The sequence below is a fragment of the Aquila chrysaetos genome, chromosome 10, assembly GCF_900496995.4.
Source record: "Aquila chrysaetos chrysaetos chromosome 10, bAquChr1.4, whole genome shotgun sequence".
Taxonomy (NCBI): domain Eukaryota; kingdom Metazoa; phylum Chordata; class Aves; order Accipitriformes; family Accipitridae; genus Aquila; species Aquila chrysaetos.
The window spans coordinates 13,769,269-13,787,321 of record NC_044013.1 but is presented as its reverse complement, the minus strand read 5'-3'; the positions used below and the strand labels follow the sequence as shown (position 1 = coordinate 13,787,321).

The 18,053-nt window shown below is 45.8% G+C and overlaps 1 protein-coding gene across 9 annotated transcripts in view; it reads right to left on the bottom strand.

Moving 5' to 3' along the window:
* The window catches only part of LOC115347332 (interleukin 1 receptor accessory protein), a 50,120-nt gene that overhangs the window by 9,647 nt on the left and 22,420 nt on the right, over nucleotides 1-18,053 (bottom strand). For 8 of the 9 annotated variants that reach the window (XM_030028595.2, XM_030028599.2, XM_030028597.2 and 5 more), the window contains exons 3-10: nucleotides 10,631-10,916; nucleotides 9,679-9,871; nucleotides 7,662-7,827; nucleotides 6,660-6,731; nucleotides 5,382-5,511; nucleotides 4,265-4,413; nucleotides 1,967-2,116; nucleotides 866-1,009 (exon numbers count right to left, since the gene is read on the bottom strand). In XM_030028595.2, coding sequence (XP_029884455.1) covers nucleotides 866-1,009; nucleotides 1,967-2,116; nucleotides 4,265-4,413; nucleotides 5,382-5,511; nucleotides 6,660-6,731; nucleotides 7,662-7,827; nucleotides 9,679-9,871; nucleotides 10,631-10,916 — 1,290 coding nt within the window. Of the gene's footprint in view, nucleotides 1-865; nucleotides 1,010-1,966; nucleotides 2,117-2,931; nucleotides 3,261-4,264; nucleotides 4,414-5,381; nucleotides 5,512-6,659; nucleotides 6,732-7,661; nucleotides 7,828-9,678; nucleotides 9,872-10,630; nucleotides 10,917-18,053 lie in introns of those variants that run through there. The other variant, XM_030028600.2, reaches the window with a different exon arrangement.

The window sequence follows — 18,053 nt, the reverse complement described above, 5'->3', positions numbered from 1 at the left end:
GTGAAAGTTCAGGCTTTGAACTTTTAGTAGGCATCAGGGATCATACAGCCAACTCAGTCCCCAGGACACTAGAAATTTAAAGCGTTGGCTAGATTTGTACCCTTGCTGTGGCACCTGTGTGACTGTACACATATCTGGAGAGTTTCACAACCTTCCATTCTTGGTGATTCCCTGCAACCCTCCAGCAGACACTGTGTCCAGAACCTTGCACAATTTAGCTTGAAACAGTGAAAAACAAATCTACATCTTAGTGAAGAGGTGAGTCTCACTACCTGCAACAAAGTACTCATAATCATAGCAACTTAATTGTATGCCATGTTAGACACAGACTCTCTAATTAATGAGGGTGAGCGGGAGGCCTTCTGGGAGGGCACATTATCTTCTCACTGATGTTGGCATGGTGCTCTCCACACCTCCCTGAAGCAGACACTCCTGGTTTTTACAGGCACTCACCATTACCCTCTGTGAGCTACCAGTCTGGTCCAGTATCACACCCCCCCTGCCTCTTTTCTTTCTAGCCTTGACTTTATCCCCTTTTTTTAAGGCAGCTTAGAGGGTTTGCATGAAGGTCAGTGGTCTGATTCCCTCATGTTGATAGATCAATCACTCCTGTACATCACTCCTGGGGAGAGCAACAACCACCACTTGCCCACTGCAGCCTTTTTGGTGGCCTGGAGCATCTGCAACATTGTCACGTGAAGCAAAAACATTAGAAAATACCAACAAGAGATCGTTAATGGAGATGGGGAAAAAAACCCAAAGGATAAAGTTAATCTGGATAAGCCAGTTCCTATCAATTATCAATACCTCAAAGAACAATAAAGAGAGGATGCACATGGAGCACAGCCCCCTGTGAAATACTCACTTCCTCCAGGAAGGCTGTCTCTGTCAAAGATACACAGCTTGTACCCAAACTCATTCTCCAAGACTCCCCGCAGCGTCAGCAGCACAAATTCCTCCTCCTCCGCGTTGCGCGCGTAGGACACGTACACGTCATACTCCTTCCCGTCTGAGCATTGGAAGCGCAGAGAAACACAAACAGCAGAAGAGACACTTGTGATACTGCACATGCTGAGCCTTTGACTTACTTCATGGGAAAAGCAGATATGAAGGTTCACTTTGAGCCCAGGCACCACAGGTTAAGATACATTGATTTCCACAGTTACAAGACAGCAGCCCTGCCTCTTTGACTACCCAGCCTGAACGTGCAGGGTACTTGGAGACTGCTGGGTCACTGAAGGCATGAGACTACAGCAAGATGACCAACCCATTCTGCCCACGGTCCTTTTGTCTTTTGACACCTCTGACATTGCTTCCTCTCATTGCTGTCTATCCACATGAGCAGTCCCACCAGACAGAGACTTGCACCCTGCCTACACCCTCCGAGAGCCGCCGCACCCCCTTGGCAGGTTCACACCACAAGCTGCGAGGGCTCGAACACCCTCCTCATCCTACGGAGGAAGAAATCTCAGCTCAGAGTCCCAAGAAATGAACTCCCAGCAACACAGGGAAGCTGTGGAAGAACTGAGGACAGAAGGGTGATTTCCAGACCCATCCTTTTGGATGCCTTCCCACATTTTAAAGCAAATCACCCTGGATTGTGAATCCTTACATAAAGTCACCAGAGACACTATGGACTTACTGAAACTTGATGACTTATCTTGACCATCTAGATCGGATGAAACAGCTAGGCATCAGCAGGGCAGTGCCCCAGGGATTCTGACATGTCCATGCTTCACCTCTGCAGACAATACAGAGGACTTCTCTCTCCTTTCCCCTGACCCAAACCTGACTCCTCTTGCTCTAAAATGACCCACACAGCTGAATGCAGGTATAGAAATGGAAGGTCAAAATGTCATTATGCTGTGAAGAAGGTTAAAAATAGCTTATATGAAGATTCCTCTATGAAAATGAAGGGTCCAGCCTGTAGCAGGATAAAATAAATGTAAGCCCTTTAGCTCCTTACCTAGAATGGTTTCATCTGTTCCAAAATGAGCCCGATAGAAGAGGACCATTTCAAACCAATAAACGTGATAGATGACTACCAGCACCACAATGAGCAGGATGGTTGCCCCCAGTCCACAGGCCAGCTCCACGGTGTACTTCGGTGCTACAACTGGGTTCAAAAATAAATAGGGGTTATGGTTTACAGAACAGGTTGGGCCTTCAGCTGAGCAGCAACAAGTCTGTGTCACATGCAGCCAAATACCACAAAGGAACAGCCAAGAGCCAAGCTGGCCCTTCAGAGTAAGGTGGCCAAGCCAAGGTTTTTCTGGCAGGACACATGATGGCTGGCCACCCTGGAGTCCCCATTCTGGACTACTAGGTCTGGTTGGGCTGGCAGAGCAAGTCAAAGCACAGGCTGGACTTCTGGCTCTGAGCAAGACCCTGGGAGCAGGCAGATGGTAGAATGACCTGTTGATGGAAAGCACCTGCACAGTCCAAAGCCAGCTTGTGAACATGACCTTCTCAGCACTATATGCAAACTCTTGGGGCAACACAACAGCACTCTACTTCTAGGAGAGCCAGCCAAAGCTCACCTGCAGTAAATAAAGGCAATGGCCACCACTTTCCCTCCCCATCAAACACGCACAGTTCTTGTGGCTTGTCCCAAGACTGACAGCAAGTATATAACTAGCCATGGCCTGATTGTTTTCTACCAAGAAAGAAGAATCAGAGTTCATTACAGAAAAGTTGAAATGCCTGCAAACAAATAGGACAACCTGTGGACATCAAGCCAGAATATCACAGGCCCCCCTCCAACTCATACGGTGTCTGTCACACCACTGACGCTTCTTTGTATTAAGGACAGAAAATAACTCCACTAACTGTATCCCTGGGCAACTCCATTTTTATGGCAATTCAGGTGGCAGCTGACATGCACACTGGCAAACTGCACAATAAAAGAACAGCAGTGAGTGGAGAACTGACAAAATTTCAAGATTTAATAAGTTTTCTTAGAAACTGAATTACAAAAAAAGAAAATGGAAGGAATTTAACAATTTTCATTAGGTGATGAGCAACAGAAGTACATGAGAAGGAGAGGGAAATCATCCAGCAAAAGCAGGAAACATATATAACCTAATGTAATGAAAGAGCTGGAGCCAACATATATAGCTACTTGCTAAAAAATGGAAGACAAGTGCTGAGGGGCTAGGTTCTGGCATGCTTGATGTTCTTATGTGCAGTGGGATGGTCTGCAGTGAGCTTAGCTTAAGGTTTCTCTGCCAGCAGCAGTCGGGGACAGTTCTTGGATTTTTCTGTGGAACAGAGCAAAAAGGAGGGGTGGCGAGTAACCAGGTCTGCTCAGAGCAAACCCACTCAACTGCTCAGGAGCAGACGGGGGAGGAAGAGAGAGGGTAGTGTGGATGAGTCCACTAGAAAACGGCATTTAGGCACTGCTGTATAGAGAAAGAATCCAAAGATTTTAGATTCACTTCTGCTACATGTACAAACATTATCATCCCAGCAGAATTATGTATGTAGGATAAACACACTGGCAAATGGTTTTAGCCTCAGTTGTGTGTTTGGTCTATTGTTCCTTCCAACCTACAGTAAGCAGGTATTAAAGCTCTAGATGAGGTTAATACAGAGGGGGAAATATCCACCTTAATCAGGAAACCTCACATACCTATAGTGAGGGCTCAGTTCGTATTACTGACAGGTGGGTCTGGGAAACAGAAACAAAGTCTTTGATGAAAGAAAGACATAGGAAAAAAACCACGTTGAACAGAGGTGGATCAGTCCATACCATCCATGCTGAGACGGCTGTATCTAGACTGAAGCATCATCACAGCGAGGAGTAAAACCACAGAGTGTCGTGGTTAGACTGTCTCACTCCCTGAGCAATGTCAACGAGTGCAGTCTGCCTTCTGGAGGATGCCAAGTGGTAGCCGTTGCATCATGCAAAACCCTCACACAAGCAAGTAACACAAAATCATTCCAAGCAGCCTGTCCCCTCAGGTCTGCTTCAATTGTGGTACATAGATGGGATGAGAACAACAGGTCTGTCTATCCCTCTCTCTCCCAGGCACTTGACCACGGTAGGGTATATGTGGCATCTGTCCTTTGCTCCCTGCCTCCGAGAAGTGGTGCAGTATGACAGCAATAATACAGCAGTGCATACACAACAGCATGTGTCGGGGAAAAAGGCCTGATGGAATTATTTGTTCCCCTACTGTTTTGCAGGGCAAGGCTCCAGGAAGAACCAACAGCCCTCTCTGAGCATGCCTCATTTCACACCCATGCTCTGCAAGTACTTTACCTTTCATGCGCACTATGGCCTGGCGATGGTCCTTGCCTTTGGCGTTTCTGGCATAGCAAGTATAATTCCGTTTCAAGTCCTCTGGTGTGGCTTTTGCAACTGTTAGAGTCCTTATGATAGTTTTGTCTTCAAAATCTCTAGTAATTTCACTGTAAGAAAAAAACTAGAGCATTACATATGTGAAACTGCAGCAAGTTCTTAGTGGCAAATACTCTTTTCCCTGATATAACCCAACTCTTTCTTTAAAAAAGCCAAACCACCTAAACTGATATTTATAAATCGATACACACTTCAGATTTTAATACAGCTGCAGCTGTTTCTTTATCTGATTTTCCTTAATATTTATTTTGCCACTCATAATTTTCTAGTTGCAGCTGTGTCACATTGCATTTTAGAGATAAAGGAAGTTCTTGCCTACAAAGCAACAAGACCTCATGAAGTCAGGATTCAGAGCCCACATCGCATTGTCTGTGCAATCCTGGATGAGTCACTTTTGTCTCTCTCTACCTGAATTGATCATCTGCAAAATGAGGATAATGGTATTTCCTTTTGCCTTTCCTTTTTCTACATACGTTTGTGAACCAGTTGGGGCAGCAACTGCTTTCCACATGTAATTCAGCACCCAGCAAACGGAACTTTGAACCTCATTTGGGTTCTTCATGTAACTGAATCTCTATTCCTCCTAATCAATACTAAGTATAATACTACATTTTTGTTTTCATCCTCTGTTTTTTGAAACATTTTTATCACTTATGCTATTTGGGAACATTCCTGTAAAGAAAATTCTGTCTGCCCCTGTTTTAGGAGTCCCACAATAGCACCAGCTGTTGGCACCACTACCAGGACCTGAACAAGTGATGATGTGAACTGGTAAACAAAGCTCCTTCAAATCCTTCTGTAAGACAGGATACTGTCCAGGTCTGGAGGCATCCTCACTGGAGGTCCTGGTGCTCATCATGGCACGGTGCAGACACAGGGGTTTCCGATTAACAGGGAAGCGGGGGACTTCACACTCCCTTGCAAGGGAAAATGGGACTATTGCACGTCTGTACCCACACCTCTCTGCAGGACCCAAGAGAGGGTTAGATACAAATGAAAGTTCACATTACTATGTTACCTTTGTGTGACTTTTATCTTGGGGTCTGTGATGTCATCTGTGTTTTTCCCATCTATGGTCCACCACACCTCAGTCCGGGAGTCCTTCAGGAAAGTGAAGAAGACTTCACAGGACAGAACAAGGTCATCTCCTGGGAAAAAAGGACCATGGTGAGGTATTGCAAAGCAGGAACAGCATCACCTTGACTTTTGTGCTTTCCAGCGATCCTACCAGCCTAAGCTCTGCCTCCTTTCAGGAGGGAATGAGGCCAGCATCCACCTTCAGACACCTGGTAACAGTTTAACACCCTGAAAATGTTGATTTATGACAGACAAATAAATAGGAAGAAGTATCCTGCCTTCTCAAATGTGTTACAAATTCCTTGACTGCACCAAGTGACCCACCCAAAGGGAGATGCTCCATGCCAACCACTTCCTTGGAAAGCCAGGCAGTGTTAATCATCCCCAAGGCACAAGGGACAGATGCCATAAAGCGAAGGATCCAGCTCCACAAAAGTATTTTGGTGTGGGAACACTTGTTCAGGCATTTAACTTCCCCTCAAGATCAGGCTTGGGAGTGTGAATATCTTTGTGATCAGCTCATAAGTGATTTTATCTTAGAGTGACTATGGAAGAAGTCTGACCTTCTGAGCCAAAAATGCTGTGCTTTAAAGTGAAGACTCTCCTGCTAATCATCATCATTAGCACCACATTTATTACAGCAATATAATGGGACACAATCCATTCAAGATAGGGAATTGCTCCAAAGAGCTACCAGCCTAAACAGATGGGGTGGGGGAAGGGGTATGGTACCCCTTTACACAATGCTGTGAGGCCAGCAAAAGGAGAGCTGTCATTCATTAGAAAGTAATCAGCCAAGAAGGGAGAGATGAGCAAGAAGTGGCCAGAAGGCTGAAGCCACTGAGGGGCTGAATGAGGGAGGGTTGGAACAAACGACAGGGACAGGGCTGAGACCAGATCCTACAGGAATTTCTCTAAGCAGCTGAGGGTCCCCATTTCATCTGTTTCTGCAGCTGCAGTCCTGCATCTCCATGCCTGAATATCTACCTTTACTTGTGCTTGGAAAAATAAACTTTTAAAGCCATGCTCTCCTATTCTGGCATCAAGAACTGGCAGTCCACACTCTCCGCCAGGCAACTTGTGGCAGCTCGTGTGCTCTGCCGGGGAAAGCACCAGGGATGCAGTGGAAGGGGAGAGCTTCCATGCCTGGCTGGGTCTCCCCATCCTGGCAGGCAGGCTGCCAGGGCAGTGACAGCAGGCAGCGAGCGTTGCAATTTACCTGCTTCCACTTCGTAGACAACTTTCTCGTTTGGAGAGGTGAATTGTGGTGGCAAGGCCTTGTTCGGAGATCCTGCAGGAGAGAACAGAGAGCCCCCCACAGGGACTTCATGAGAACCTGGGGTCCTTACAGCCTCACTCATGATGCCCCCACACCCCACTGCGCGTGCCCCTATCTAACGTGTGATACAATCCTGCTGCAGAGTTCCATGCAAAGAGAAATCTAATCCTAGTCCCCAAACTCGGGGCCAGACCCAGATTTTGAGGCTTCTCCAAAGTTCAGGTCAGTCTAGATACAAGTTTTTGGGCTTCTCACATCAGAAGAGCTCCATACCCCTCTCATCTCCCACAAGGCACAACCTCTACCAGTTTCTTTTTATCGCTGCTTCTAAAAAACAAAATACAAACATCATTTCCTTTCGCAAGTATTTAATTCAGCTCTTAAAGCAGCAGTTGCCATGGAACTCAGCATGTGCTCTACTGTTCGCTAGGTTTTTAAGCTCTGTCTGGCAGGCAGACTAAGCCCTTGTGCCTGGGACGACCTGTCTAAGCACTGGGCTGGGTAACTGGAGCCCTGCCTGGCTGATTAACAGTCTCAAGGCTTTGAGATTGCAAGAAGACCAAGGTAAACTGGCTATAATGGGACAATCCCACAAATAATGATGAGCAAAGGGCACTGGAGACAAAAATGAGCAAGAGTGCCAGGGTTATGCATTCACATGCCAGCAGAGGGTACCCCTGGCCATCTCATGGGCTGTACCTCACCAGCCTAAGCCCGGTCACCCTCTGTGTTGTTTGGGGCATTTGACATGGTGGTGGGTAGGTCTTCCAGTGCCTGGGCAGTCACACGAGGCCGACCCCAGCAAGCAAAAATATACCAGGTCAGTTGGGTAATGCAGTTTGAGCACAACCACAAATGGATCCTGTGACAGACTCTTCCAGCTGTTTTCACCACTTATGCAGTCATCCACCTGCATTTTACACATTTTAAAGTCATTCTTACCCACCACCTTCATCTTTATGGTTCTGGTGAGATTATAGGTTCTTCCGTGGTCCTTGAATGTCACTATACAAGTGTAATTCCCTTTGTACGCGCTACGGACAATGCCAATGACAAGCCTGGACCCTTGGGGGTGTCGCTCATAGAAGCCATCCACCAAGTTGCAGTTCTGGAGTTAGGCAGAAAAACACTTGAGTTTGGGGATTCAAAAGTAAAGATACTGGTTTAAATGCTACTACAAAGATCTGGTTTTTATACTATGAATATGATACTTGGGATTGTGATGTACGTTGGACCTAAATACCATGAACTTTGAGCATGTTGGAATACAAACTGGTATGTTCACCTTGAAAATGAGGTGATGAAGCAGATGACTCTCATAGTTTTATCCCACTTTAAATACAGACAAGTTTATAAGAGAGACATCTCTGATCGAGAACTACATTTGCAATCAAGGTGAGCACCTCAGCAGAGTGAAGAGTGAAAGTAAAGAGACAGGAAGAAAATGCTGATGTATTCACAAATGGATACTAAGACTAAAGGACATGTCCCCCTTGATGTCAGCGTGTCTAACTCTTTCGGGACTAATTAAGCTACCCTGACTGACTTCAGCTGAGGATGAGGTCCCAAAATTGGCAACTGGCAAACGAGAATCTGTAGTACAGAAACCTTAATAGCTCTTCTCTTTCTGTCAGGAAAGGCAAGAAACCTCTGCCAAGTACCAAGCTAGAGATCCCTTTTCAGAAAAGGGTTATGCAGATGACATCTTGATTGTCATAAAACCCAAAGATGTGCACATTTTCTCAGAGATTATTTCTGAATGGTACATTTCCAAATCAGATACATCCTAATGGGGCAGTTTAAGACAGGGGTCATATACCATTTTTAATGATTTTTATTAGGCATGGAATGACTTGCTGCCTGAAAAATTACTTCCATGGGGCTTTTTGTTTCATTCTGCTAATTGATTGTTGAGATGTGAATTTCAATGAATGGTACAAGTAAAGCATTTCAGCTACTCAAGTGAAACTGCTCCTCTTGGATACAAAAGTAAGTTTTTCCTGAAGGGTTTTAGAGTTGGGTTTTTTTCTTTTGGGGTGGTGGTGGGGTTTTTTTGTTTGGGATTGGGTTTTTGGTTTGTTTTTTTTTTTTTTTAATCAGCAGATGTATTTGTTGCCAACTTTCTTTATTATTAAATTCACTCGTACAGAACCTTCTATCTAGAAATCCAAAAGCGCTTTATAAGCGGTTAGAGAATTCAGTGCCATAACCCTCTGGCTGCACATCCCCTGAGAATTCTTATTCTCTCTTGACTAAAGGCATCCACCTAAAGAAAAACACTGAGGTCAAAATTTAATAAAATTGAGCAGTAATTCTGTAGGCAAGAGCCTGAGGATGGCTGCAGACAGCCTAATTATCAGAGCAATATTCAGGGTGGAGTAGGGATGTCTCCATCTTCAGACAAGAGGTTTGCTGAATTGTGTCAAACAGGGCACCCATGGTCCTTGCAAAGGCCTGATGTACAACTTCATCTCCTGACCTCAAAGGATTTTGGAAAAATGCTGTTTTCATTAGCAGGTTTGGGGGGTTGTTTGTTTGTTTGTTTTGTTTGTTGTTTGGTTGGGGGGGGGGGTGTGTTTTTTTGGTTTTGTTTGGGTTTTTTTTTTTTTACAGAAGAGGGAATATGAATCACAGTTTCCTTTACAGGAATAGTGACTGGTTTACATAGCAGGTCAGGTACACTGCCTGCAGCTGAACTGAGGTTCCTAAATCCCTGCTAGAGTATTCTGCACTTGTGCACACTGGTCAAAAAAGTTTCAGTGTTACCTCTCAATTCCCTTCCAAGAGCAGTTTTACCCTTGAATTCAATGGAAACAAAGCTCTTAAAATTAGTAAAGCTTCATTAACAGCTTCATCACGGGTGAGACTCTGAAATATAGCTCCATGATTCTCATGCCAACCATTGCTTTTTCAGATACAACACTGCATTCCCCCTACTGCCCAAATAAGTCCTTCTTACCAAGTACCACTTGACAGTTGGTGTTACACTAGCAGGGTAAAACCCATCAATATCTGGACATACGATCTTCTCATGGTAATGCTCCAAGTAGAACATCTCCTCAGTGGGTTTTATTGAATGGCTTACACAAGAGTGTTGGTCTTTCGGAACAACCTCCAGGGGAAATGCAACTTTGCTGCAGTAGGTTGTATTTCTAAAGACAGAGGAGGATAGGGGTGATTAGTTGAAACTTATTTACTCCCATAGCAGTGGAATGAAATAAAAATCACATCTGTAATAACAAGCATCATAGCACTGATGAGGCACATACAGCCTTAGCTGACTCATTTATAAATGGGAAAGAAAACACCATCAGAGATGGCCACACTAGCTCAGAAAAGCCTATAAAGATGACTAACAAGCAACATCCACTCCCCTGCTGGTAAAGCAGATAATAGGGTCAAAGACGAGATGAACAAGAGACAATGTGAGGAAGATCAAAAAGAGTTCTTGTGCTCAGTGCATAGCAGATGCTATGTTCATTTTGTAGCACACTTAGAGACACTTTTAATTTCCTAGAAGTCTGAGTCTCATGAATCTTTGCCAAATTAGCATGTAGTCAAAACATTACCCCTGCATCCGAAGCTATTTTTACTTTAGACATACAGATCACTTCTTAATGGTGAGTGCCTGTGGATTTTGCCATGGGCTCAGCAATAATATTTTCACGGACACTTGCAGCCAGCAAGGAGAGGCACACTCATTAATGTTTGCAAGGCTCCAAGAATTATTACGATGTAAATTGGCTCAGCACTGAGCGGTCTTATAATTGTAACATTCTTTTCCCATTAATGCTTATGTAAATGGTCTTCTCCCTACAGAAAGATCTGGTGCTAACAGCATAATTTTCTCACTTCCATGAGAGTCCTTTGATTATACTGAAGACATACAGAAGCTGCACTGCACAACCTACCTGAGCATGCACGTATAATTCCCAGTGTCATTGAGAAGAGCAGGCCAAAACCAAAGGGTGTCTTTCTCCTTACTGATGTGACTGTCTGGGAGACGAAAATTAATGGGCTCCTCCAGATCCCGGTCCTGCCCGATCCTGTACCAGATCAGGGTCAAGCCAGCAGAATGGGCTGTGCTGTAGTTGTACTTTAAGAAGGTCTCGAAAAGTGGGCATTTGATCTTGGCAGGTTCCCCATCATAAATCTGGATCTGCTTCATGGTGTCCACACCCCAGTCATCGCAGCGTTCTGCAGCCAGGAAGAACAAGGTACCTTAGTTTGCAAGTCTGCATGAGAAAAACAGCTCTCCCCAGGTTCCCCACAGCCCTTGGTCCTGTCCCCATTAAAATCAGAGGCAAAAGGGTAGTGTTTTCAGAGGAAGCGAACTGGGCTTTTATAAAGCAGAACAAGAATACTGTGTTCGTTTCTAGAGAACCTGCAAACCTCTACTTTCATTTGTACATCTCCTACATTTCTTCGAAGTTATTTATCCCCCATCAGGACAGTAGGGTAGGATAGGATATTCCTGCATAACACCAGGCTTCCTAGAGAGCTCCAAGAAAATTCAATCCTAAAATCTTGTGTGGGAAGATAAAATTTGGATGAAAACAACACTAGAGGTGTGTGTGCATCCAGGCACAGTGACAGGGAAGATTGAAATAGAGGTGTTGAAATAAGAGGGGAAAAAAAATAACAACGCAAATATCAACCCTCCCTTAGAGCTATGGGCCATTGCCCCTGCCAGAAGAAGCTGAACTGTGGGTTCTGGGAGCGAGGACCGTCTTTCCTGTGATGCATTCACACAACACCTGTGCACGCTATGATAACACAGAGAGTACAAGCACTAATAAGCGACATGTAGCGACTGGCAGCAGGTTCTCTTGGGGATCCCCAGGCAGCCTCCAGGTGCAATCCCCAAGCACAGTTCAACAGGCTCAGCGTGGCTCACAGCAGACTCAGGCTGACATAGAAACTGGGCAGCATGAGAAAAAGCTGTGCAGTGCCCTTTTTCTTTTCTTTTTTTTTTTTTTTTGGTTTTTTTTTGTTTTTTTTTAATTTATCCTTGTCATTAGTGACTAGTTTCAGGACAAACAGCACAGTCAAAACCCATTTCTCTTCCGAGTGTTCCTCTCCACCCCATTCCTCCTACCCATCAGGACGCCCAGTCACAAAAGGACTCTGTGCAAGCAAAGCACGGTACGAGGGTGTCGGCAAACCTGAGAGCAACCCGCGCTGCCGGCGCCAGCCGAGACACACAGAGAAGCTGCTGTCACTGCATCTCCCGTCTCCCCGCACCGACAAGGCAGAGCATGGCACGGCACACTTCCCAGCGCATCTCTTGTAGGTGCTGGGAGGCATTAGCTAGGGCAGCCTGATGTTTGAGAGCCCCAAATGAGTCGAACAGGAGAGGGGGGTGCTGCCTGCAGCAGTCCCTGGGAGCAGTGTCTCAGCATATCACAGGCACACCAGAGACGACACTGCAAAGCCTCTCTGGTTTGCAGATATTAGAAGACCTCGGACCGAGAGGAAAAACAGAATACAATATGCTCTTTGAGACCAATTCTTCTGAACTGACTTCACAGGCCCAAAGCAGGATTTCTGGCATTTTATCTTCCTTAAATAGACAGTGGGATGTAGCTTGGCCCCAAATTCATACTTAATTAAAAAAAGCAAAGAGATAAACCTTTGAGAAGATGGCCCACAGCGCTTAAAGGCAGCAACACTAACTCCTGTAGCTCAGCAATGGTTAGTCACAGTGAGGAGGAATCTGGGCCAGTAAGAATAGAAATGTCTTCTGGCAGGTTTACACACAAATGTAAATGCAAACTGCACTGCTCCTCCTGTGGTATGCCAAACACCCATATGACAGAGTGCTTCTTCTGGAGGAAGAGAGGGAGTTGGGCTAGGATGAGGCAGTGAAGCTACCCAGGGTACAAGTATTTGCTAGTAGGAACCCCAAATCCAAATGGCTGGAGAGTGCCATCGCTCGTCATCTAAGAAACATGTAGCTATTTATTTCAAAACTGCACAGCATCATCCACTACACCTGCTACCACAGCCATCACCAAGGCTCATTTTAAAAGACCAAAACACTATTGGAAGCCTTATACCATGGGAAAGTGCATAGTCACCAGTCACCACCATGGTCAAGGCCAACTGGAACCAGTATGCTGCTTTACGCTGGTGGGGTTAAGCTACTGGATTAGGCATGGGCAAGTTTCCATAGTGTGGTAAATGAGACAAATGAGCCTGCCAGAGACTGCCTGCTAATTGCATGATACAGCACGGATTGTGGGGCATTTGTTTTTATAAAGAAAAGCTTTCCCTCTGAAAGGAGCAGACCTGGGTCTGTAAATCAGGACACCCAGGTTTTCTTCCTGGCACCTGACTTTGCTGTCTCCTCTGGGACTGCATAAAGGCAAATTGTCCTCATTACTTCAAATGGCAGGACTGAAGAGGAAGAAAACTACATAAAACATTACAGTACTGAAATTCCTGGAGTCAAGATCAATGAAATTTGCTACCGTGAATAGCTCTTGCATTTTGCAACAGCTCATAAATCAGCATTGTAAAACTACTTACCTGTTCTACCTGAATGAGTTATTGAAAACAAATACAACTTTTTTTTTTTTTTCTTCCTAGATTACTCAAAAGCAATGCATGGGCCTTGTCGTCTTGGCTGGGGAAGAGGCGACTGTTACTGTTCTTTACTATAAGAGCTGTACCTGGAGATTTTGTCTCAGAGCTGGCTAATTCGCCTGACTTCAAGAACACTGTCACACCAAACAGCTAGTCCTAAGGCTCCCCACATGCGTCCTACCTTTGGGTGCTGCGTGCTCCGAGCTGAACCCCAAACACAGCACATAACCATGCTGCTAACGAGCAGCTACACCAAAGACCACAGGAGCAGCCATGCAGCTTGAGATCACAGGCTGCGCTTGCCACCCTCCTGGCAAGGGCTCCTTCTGGCTGCCAGGGCAAAGCCAGCCCGGCACGGCTCCAAGGGCTCAGGGAGCAAAGCCACGACCCATCGCTCACAACAGAGATGGCAGAAACACCATGGGCTGGAGTGAGACCTCCTTCATGCATAAAACACCAAGGACAGAAGTTGTGGTGCTTTGCACAACTTCCCTCCTCCCTGTGCCATGCTGACGGTAGTACTGCTATTTTGATTTTTTGGGGTGTTTTATGCCTGAGATAGCTGGACTCTGCCTGACATGGCACGTGAGGGGACTGCAGGCATCCCTCACACACACACCTTTGTGAGCTTCTCCCTCCTCGGGTGCGATGTGGCTCTTCTCCCTGTGCCAGCAACACCCTTTGCCACAGTGGCTGGGTCAAGCCCAGACAGCCGGCTGCACTCCCTACACGCGTGTAAAGCAGAGGGATTGCTCGCATTATTATTGCTATAATTTTATTTGCATCCAACAGCTCCCTGCAACATTTTGTGCCACTTCCACTATTTTAACCTTTATTGGACATTCAGAGCCTATTTGCTGCTAACATCAGCATGCAGCTACTTGGATGTCAGTCTAAACCGGAGACAGCCTGAAAAAAATGGCATGACTTCACACTGAACCTCACTGGCATGAAGCAGCTCCCACTATGGAAAAACAATAATAAAAAAATATACACACACACACACACACACACATTGATATATCCTGACTCCAGTAACAATATTTGAGGGGACATTGCAGAAAGACACAAAGACCCAGTTCTAACTGTGAGAAACAGCACTAACTTCTACAGTGCTATGCCCATTTGCAGCAACTCACACTCGTTTTCACTGGCTAAGCCTAGGAAGTGAGTTTCTTCTCTCTTGAAATATTTCCTGCACAAAACAGCCGTTGGGGTTAAGAGCAGCTCCTGATTAAATTGAGTGGGCTCAGCTTTCATGCTGTGACTTCAGAGTTCACTAACAAATAGAAACCAATGAAGAGATGGGGGAGCTATATGCAACTCCATGGTCCCTTCCATGCTGCAGCAAATGGAGCACTATGCACATGACTGAGGGATACAATAAAATCTCTAAAAATCCACCATCCCACAAATGCATCCTCCTAGAAACGCCTCTGCAAAACACTCTGAAAAAAAGCCATCTTTTTCTTATTACTGATGAGGTGTACTGCAGATGCCTCAGCTGACCCCTCTTTTCTGCTGGGTGCTCTGTAATCACACAGCAAGGCAGTCTATGACCCATAATACATACCTGTGACAGACAACACACAAAAAAAGCAAGAAATGGTCCTGTTTCCACAGCCCTGCTCGGGAAAAGGATTACACAGGCTGGAGGGAGGGTGCATGGTGGAAGGAAACACCCACCTCTAGCACTGGAAGAGAAAGTGCAGACAGAAAGGTCAGGGTAAGGATGTCCATCTTGATTTCATGTGCCTTGAGATAAAGATACGGGTGGGCTGCTGGGCTACTGCTCCTCCCTGATGCACACTGGGATCTAGGTGAACTGGCAAAGTTAACTCCAAATGTACTCCTTGCTTGGACTGTATGTTGCAATCCATGTTCATAGGGATATCTACTACTGCTACAAGGGACAGAAACCTCTTCTGTTACAGAAATAGTCAGATCTGTACTGTTTCTGAATCTGGTGTTACAACACCCTTAAACAGCAGGTATCCCAAAACAGACTCCTCCTCAAAAGCCAAACAAAAGCTGAAGAAGTGCCTTCTCCAGATGCAAAGTAGAAAATGAAAGGAGAGAAAAAAAAAAGAATTATGTTGCTCAGCTGCATAAAGGTGAAAACAGACATTTCTGGAAACCTTTCCCAACCTTTCTCTTATTACACTGATTTACCCCCTTTGGAACAGAGCTCTGCATACACACACCTGAAATGCTCCTGAGATGCATCTGCAGCACCCATTATAAGCACCCACACAGTCAAAACAGAGATGAAATTGGTGCAATTATTTGGATTTTTCAAGAAAACACAAACTGCTTAACCATGGATCAAAAAAGAAAAACAGAGTAAGGCCACATCAAGAAATGCCGTCCCATTTTGTCCACAGTTTGGCATTTCTATGCAGTCATTTTAAGTACCTCCATTTGAAAAAAAAATTCTCAACCACCAAAACTCTACCGGCTCCACACCACTTCCACACCTTCCCTCCCCTGGGGCTACAAACAAGGGCTTTCCCCAGTTAAAATTTCTGTGAAGAAATAATAAAAAGCCATCCTTATGAGAAGCCATCTATCATGCCGACACAAAATTACCCTGCCATTTGCCAAATTGATGCTCCCTTTTTAATCGTCTCTAATTTTGGGAGGGGACCTGCCTTGCATGCAGACTGGGGCCGTGCGGCAGCAGCAGGACATGAAGCCACCAGTGCTGCTGGTTGAATGACACGGCAGACCCCTCTTCCCTATGCCACTTCAGCAGCAGCAGCAGATGGGGCTGCACTATCTCAACAGCTTCCTACTTTCTTCGGCCGTCCCTGCTGCATTATCTTAAAGCAAAGTTGACATGAGTCAGCCTCCACCTGGGGAGCGCAGCCAGGCCAGCGGTTAGCTTGATGAAAGAATCGGGATCAATAAGGCAGAAAAAGCTGGTCACGCAAAGCGATTAAGTGAGAATTAATCATTACTACCTTAAAAAAAATTTTACCCCCACCCTCTTTCAAGCTCACAGCAGTCAGTGAGAAGGAAGCAGAGGAAGCCAGGCTGAATGGAGGAGTTGCGCTGTGAGCACAGGAGGTACCAGCTGTGGCCAGCAGCCACGCGTGGGTGCGCTTTCCGTTCGCACCGGTGCCAGGAGCACTCACTTTTCCACTGCATTTGCGTTTTTCCTTTCACACACGCATCCTGCACACCAGCACCCCGTGCTCCCTGGCTGCATACTTCACGCAGCAGCTGAGCAATTAGGCAGCGTGGCAGGGCAGTGTTTCCTGTGCAGTCTGTATCCCATCTGACCGCACAACACGGCGGAGGGAGGGTAACATGGAACAAAACAAATGAGAACATCTTTCCTGAACTGGGAGTAGAGGCACAGACCTAAGCACACTGAAATTGGTGGGAATGACAGAGAACTTGGGTTAGCCCTAGCCAAGATCAGCTAGCTCTCACCATTTGCTCCCACTATCTCCGCAGCAGCAATAGTGGTCAGAGAATGCCTAAAAAGTGGTTGTAGCTCAACGCTGTCGTGGAGGCTCAGCCTGGAAGCTTCGTGAACTCTGCAGGAATTTATAATCTGACTTCCAGTGGAAACACATCAAAAAGGGCCTGTCATAACCTCATTGCCTTCCTCCCACAGCCTCTCCAACAGAGGAAGTAACTGGAAGTGGTCCTGGCACAAACCCCCCTGTGACCGGCTCCGACGCACTGCACGCAGCCCAGCCCCATCCACGCAGATCTGCTGCAATGGCACTGGCAACGTGGTTTTATACTTCTCCCAAGTCTCACCATATTCATCCTGCATTGACAGTGAGCTGTGATTCACCCCATGGAAGCAGCTCCACTGGATGCTGCGCATGAGGACGGAGTCTCTCTCTCTCTCTCTCTCTCTCTCCCCCCCCAACCGCTTTTATAATTTAAATAGATAGGACAGCTAAGAAAGGAAGAAGGAAAAGGACTTTCTGTTGCAGAATAGCTCATAATTTTCAAAAGCACTTACACATTGTGGTTGTTTAACTTTAGATCCTGAAAGTCTACTTTAAACGCTAGTGACGGTCTGCCTCTCTGCCAAATTCACGAAAAACAAGCTGACTGCCTAAACTTCTGTTGACTTCAGAGGAAGCAGCCAAGGCATGACATCCAAAAAATGATGATTCTGTAATGGAGCCCATAGCTCCTGACTCCGAGTTTCCTTATCTAATCAAGCACAGCCTGTAACGTGGGGAGGGGTAGTTGTTGTTTGTGTCTTTTAAAACTCCTCCACAGTGAGCTCTATGCCTTCACTCTCTATCTGTGCGTAAAGCTGTGTTTACTGTATGTGGCACAGAGTGTTTTGGTTACCTCCAGCAACTGGGCCAAAAAAAAAAAAAAAAAAAAAGTATTCCGTTTTCTCTAGCAAGCTTGACATGTTTTCCTGGAGGCTTTTTTTAAAATTGAGATCAAAACGATAAAGGTAGGGGTATGAACTGCTTCAAAGCCTGAAGGAGAAAAGGAGCAAATAGCTACTTTCCATCCCACTTCATTGAGGAAATTGCTGCATGAAGCAAAGCAGAGCAGCACAGGAGGAAGAGAGATAGAGAGAGGAAACAGAAGGGCCCATTGCAAAATCATCTGTAGGAGAGGCAGCATGAAAAGGAGGTTTACCTGAGTAGCACCACCACAGAGCTGTGCTCAAGCTGGCAGGGGCTCTTCTGTGTGCCTGGGACATCAGACTGGGACTTGACAAGGTCCAAGCTCAACTCTTGGCTCTGCCACAGGCTT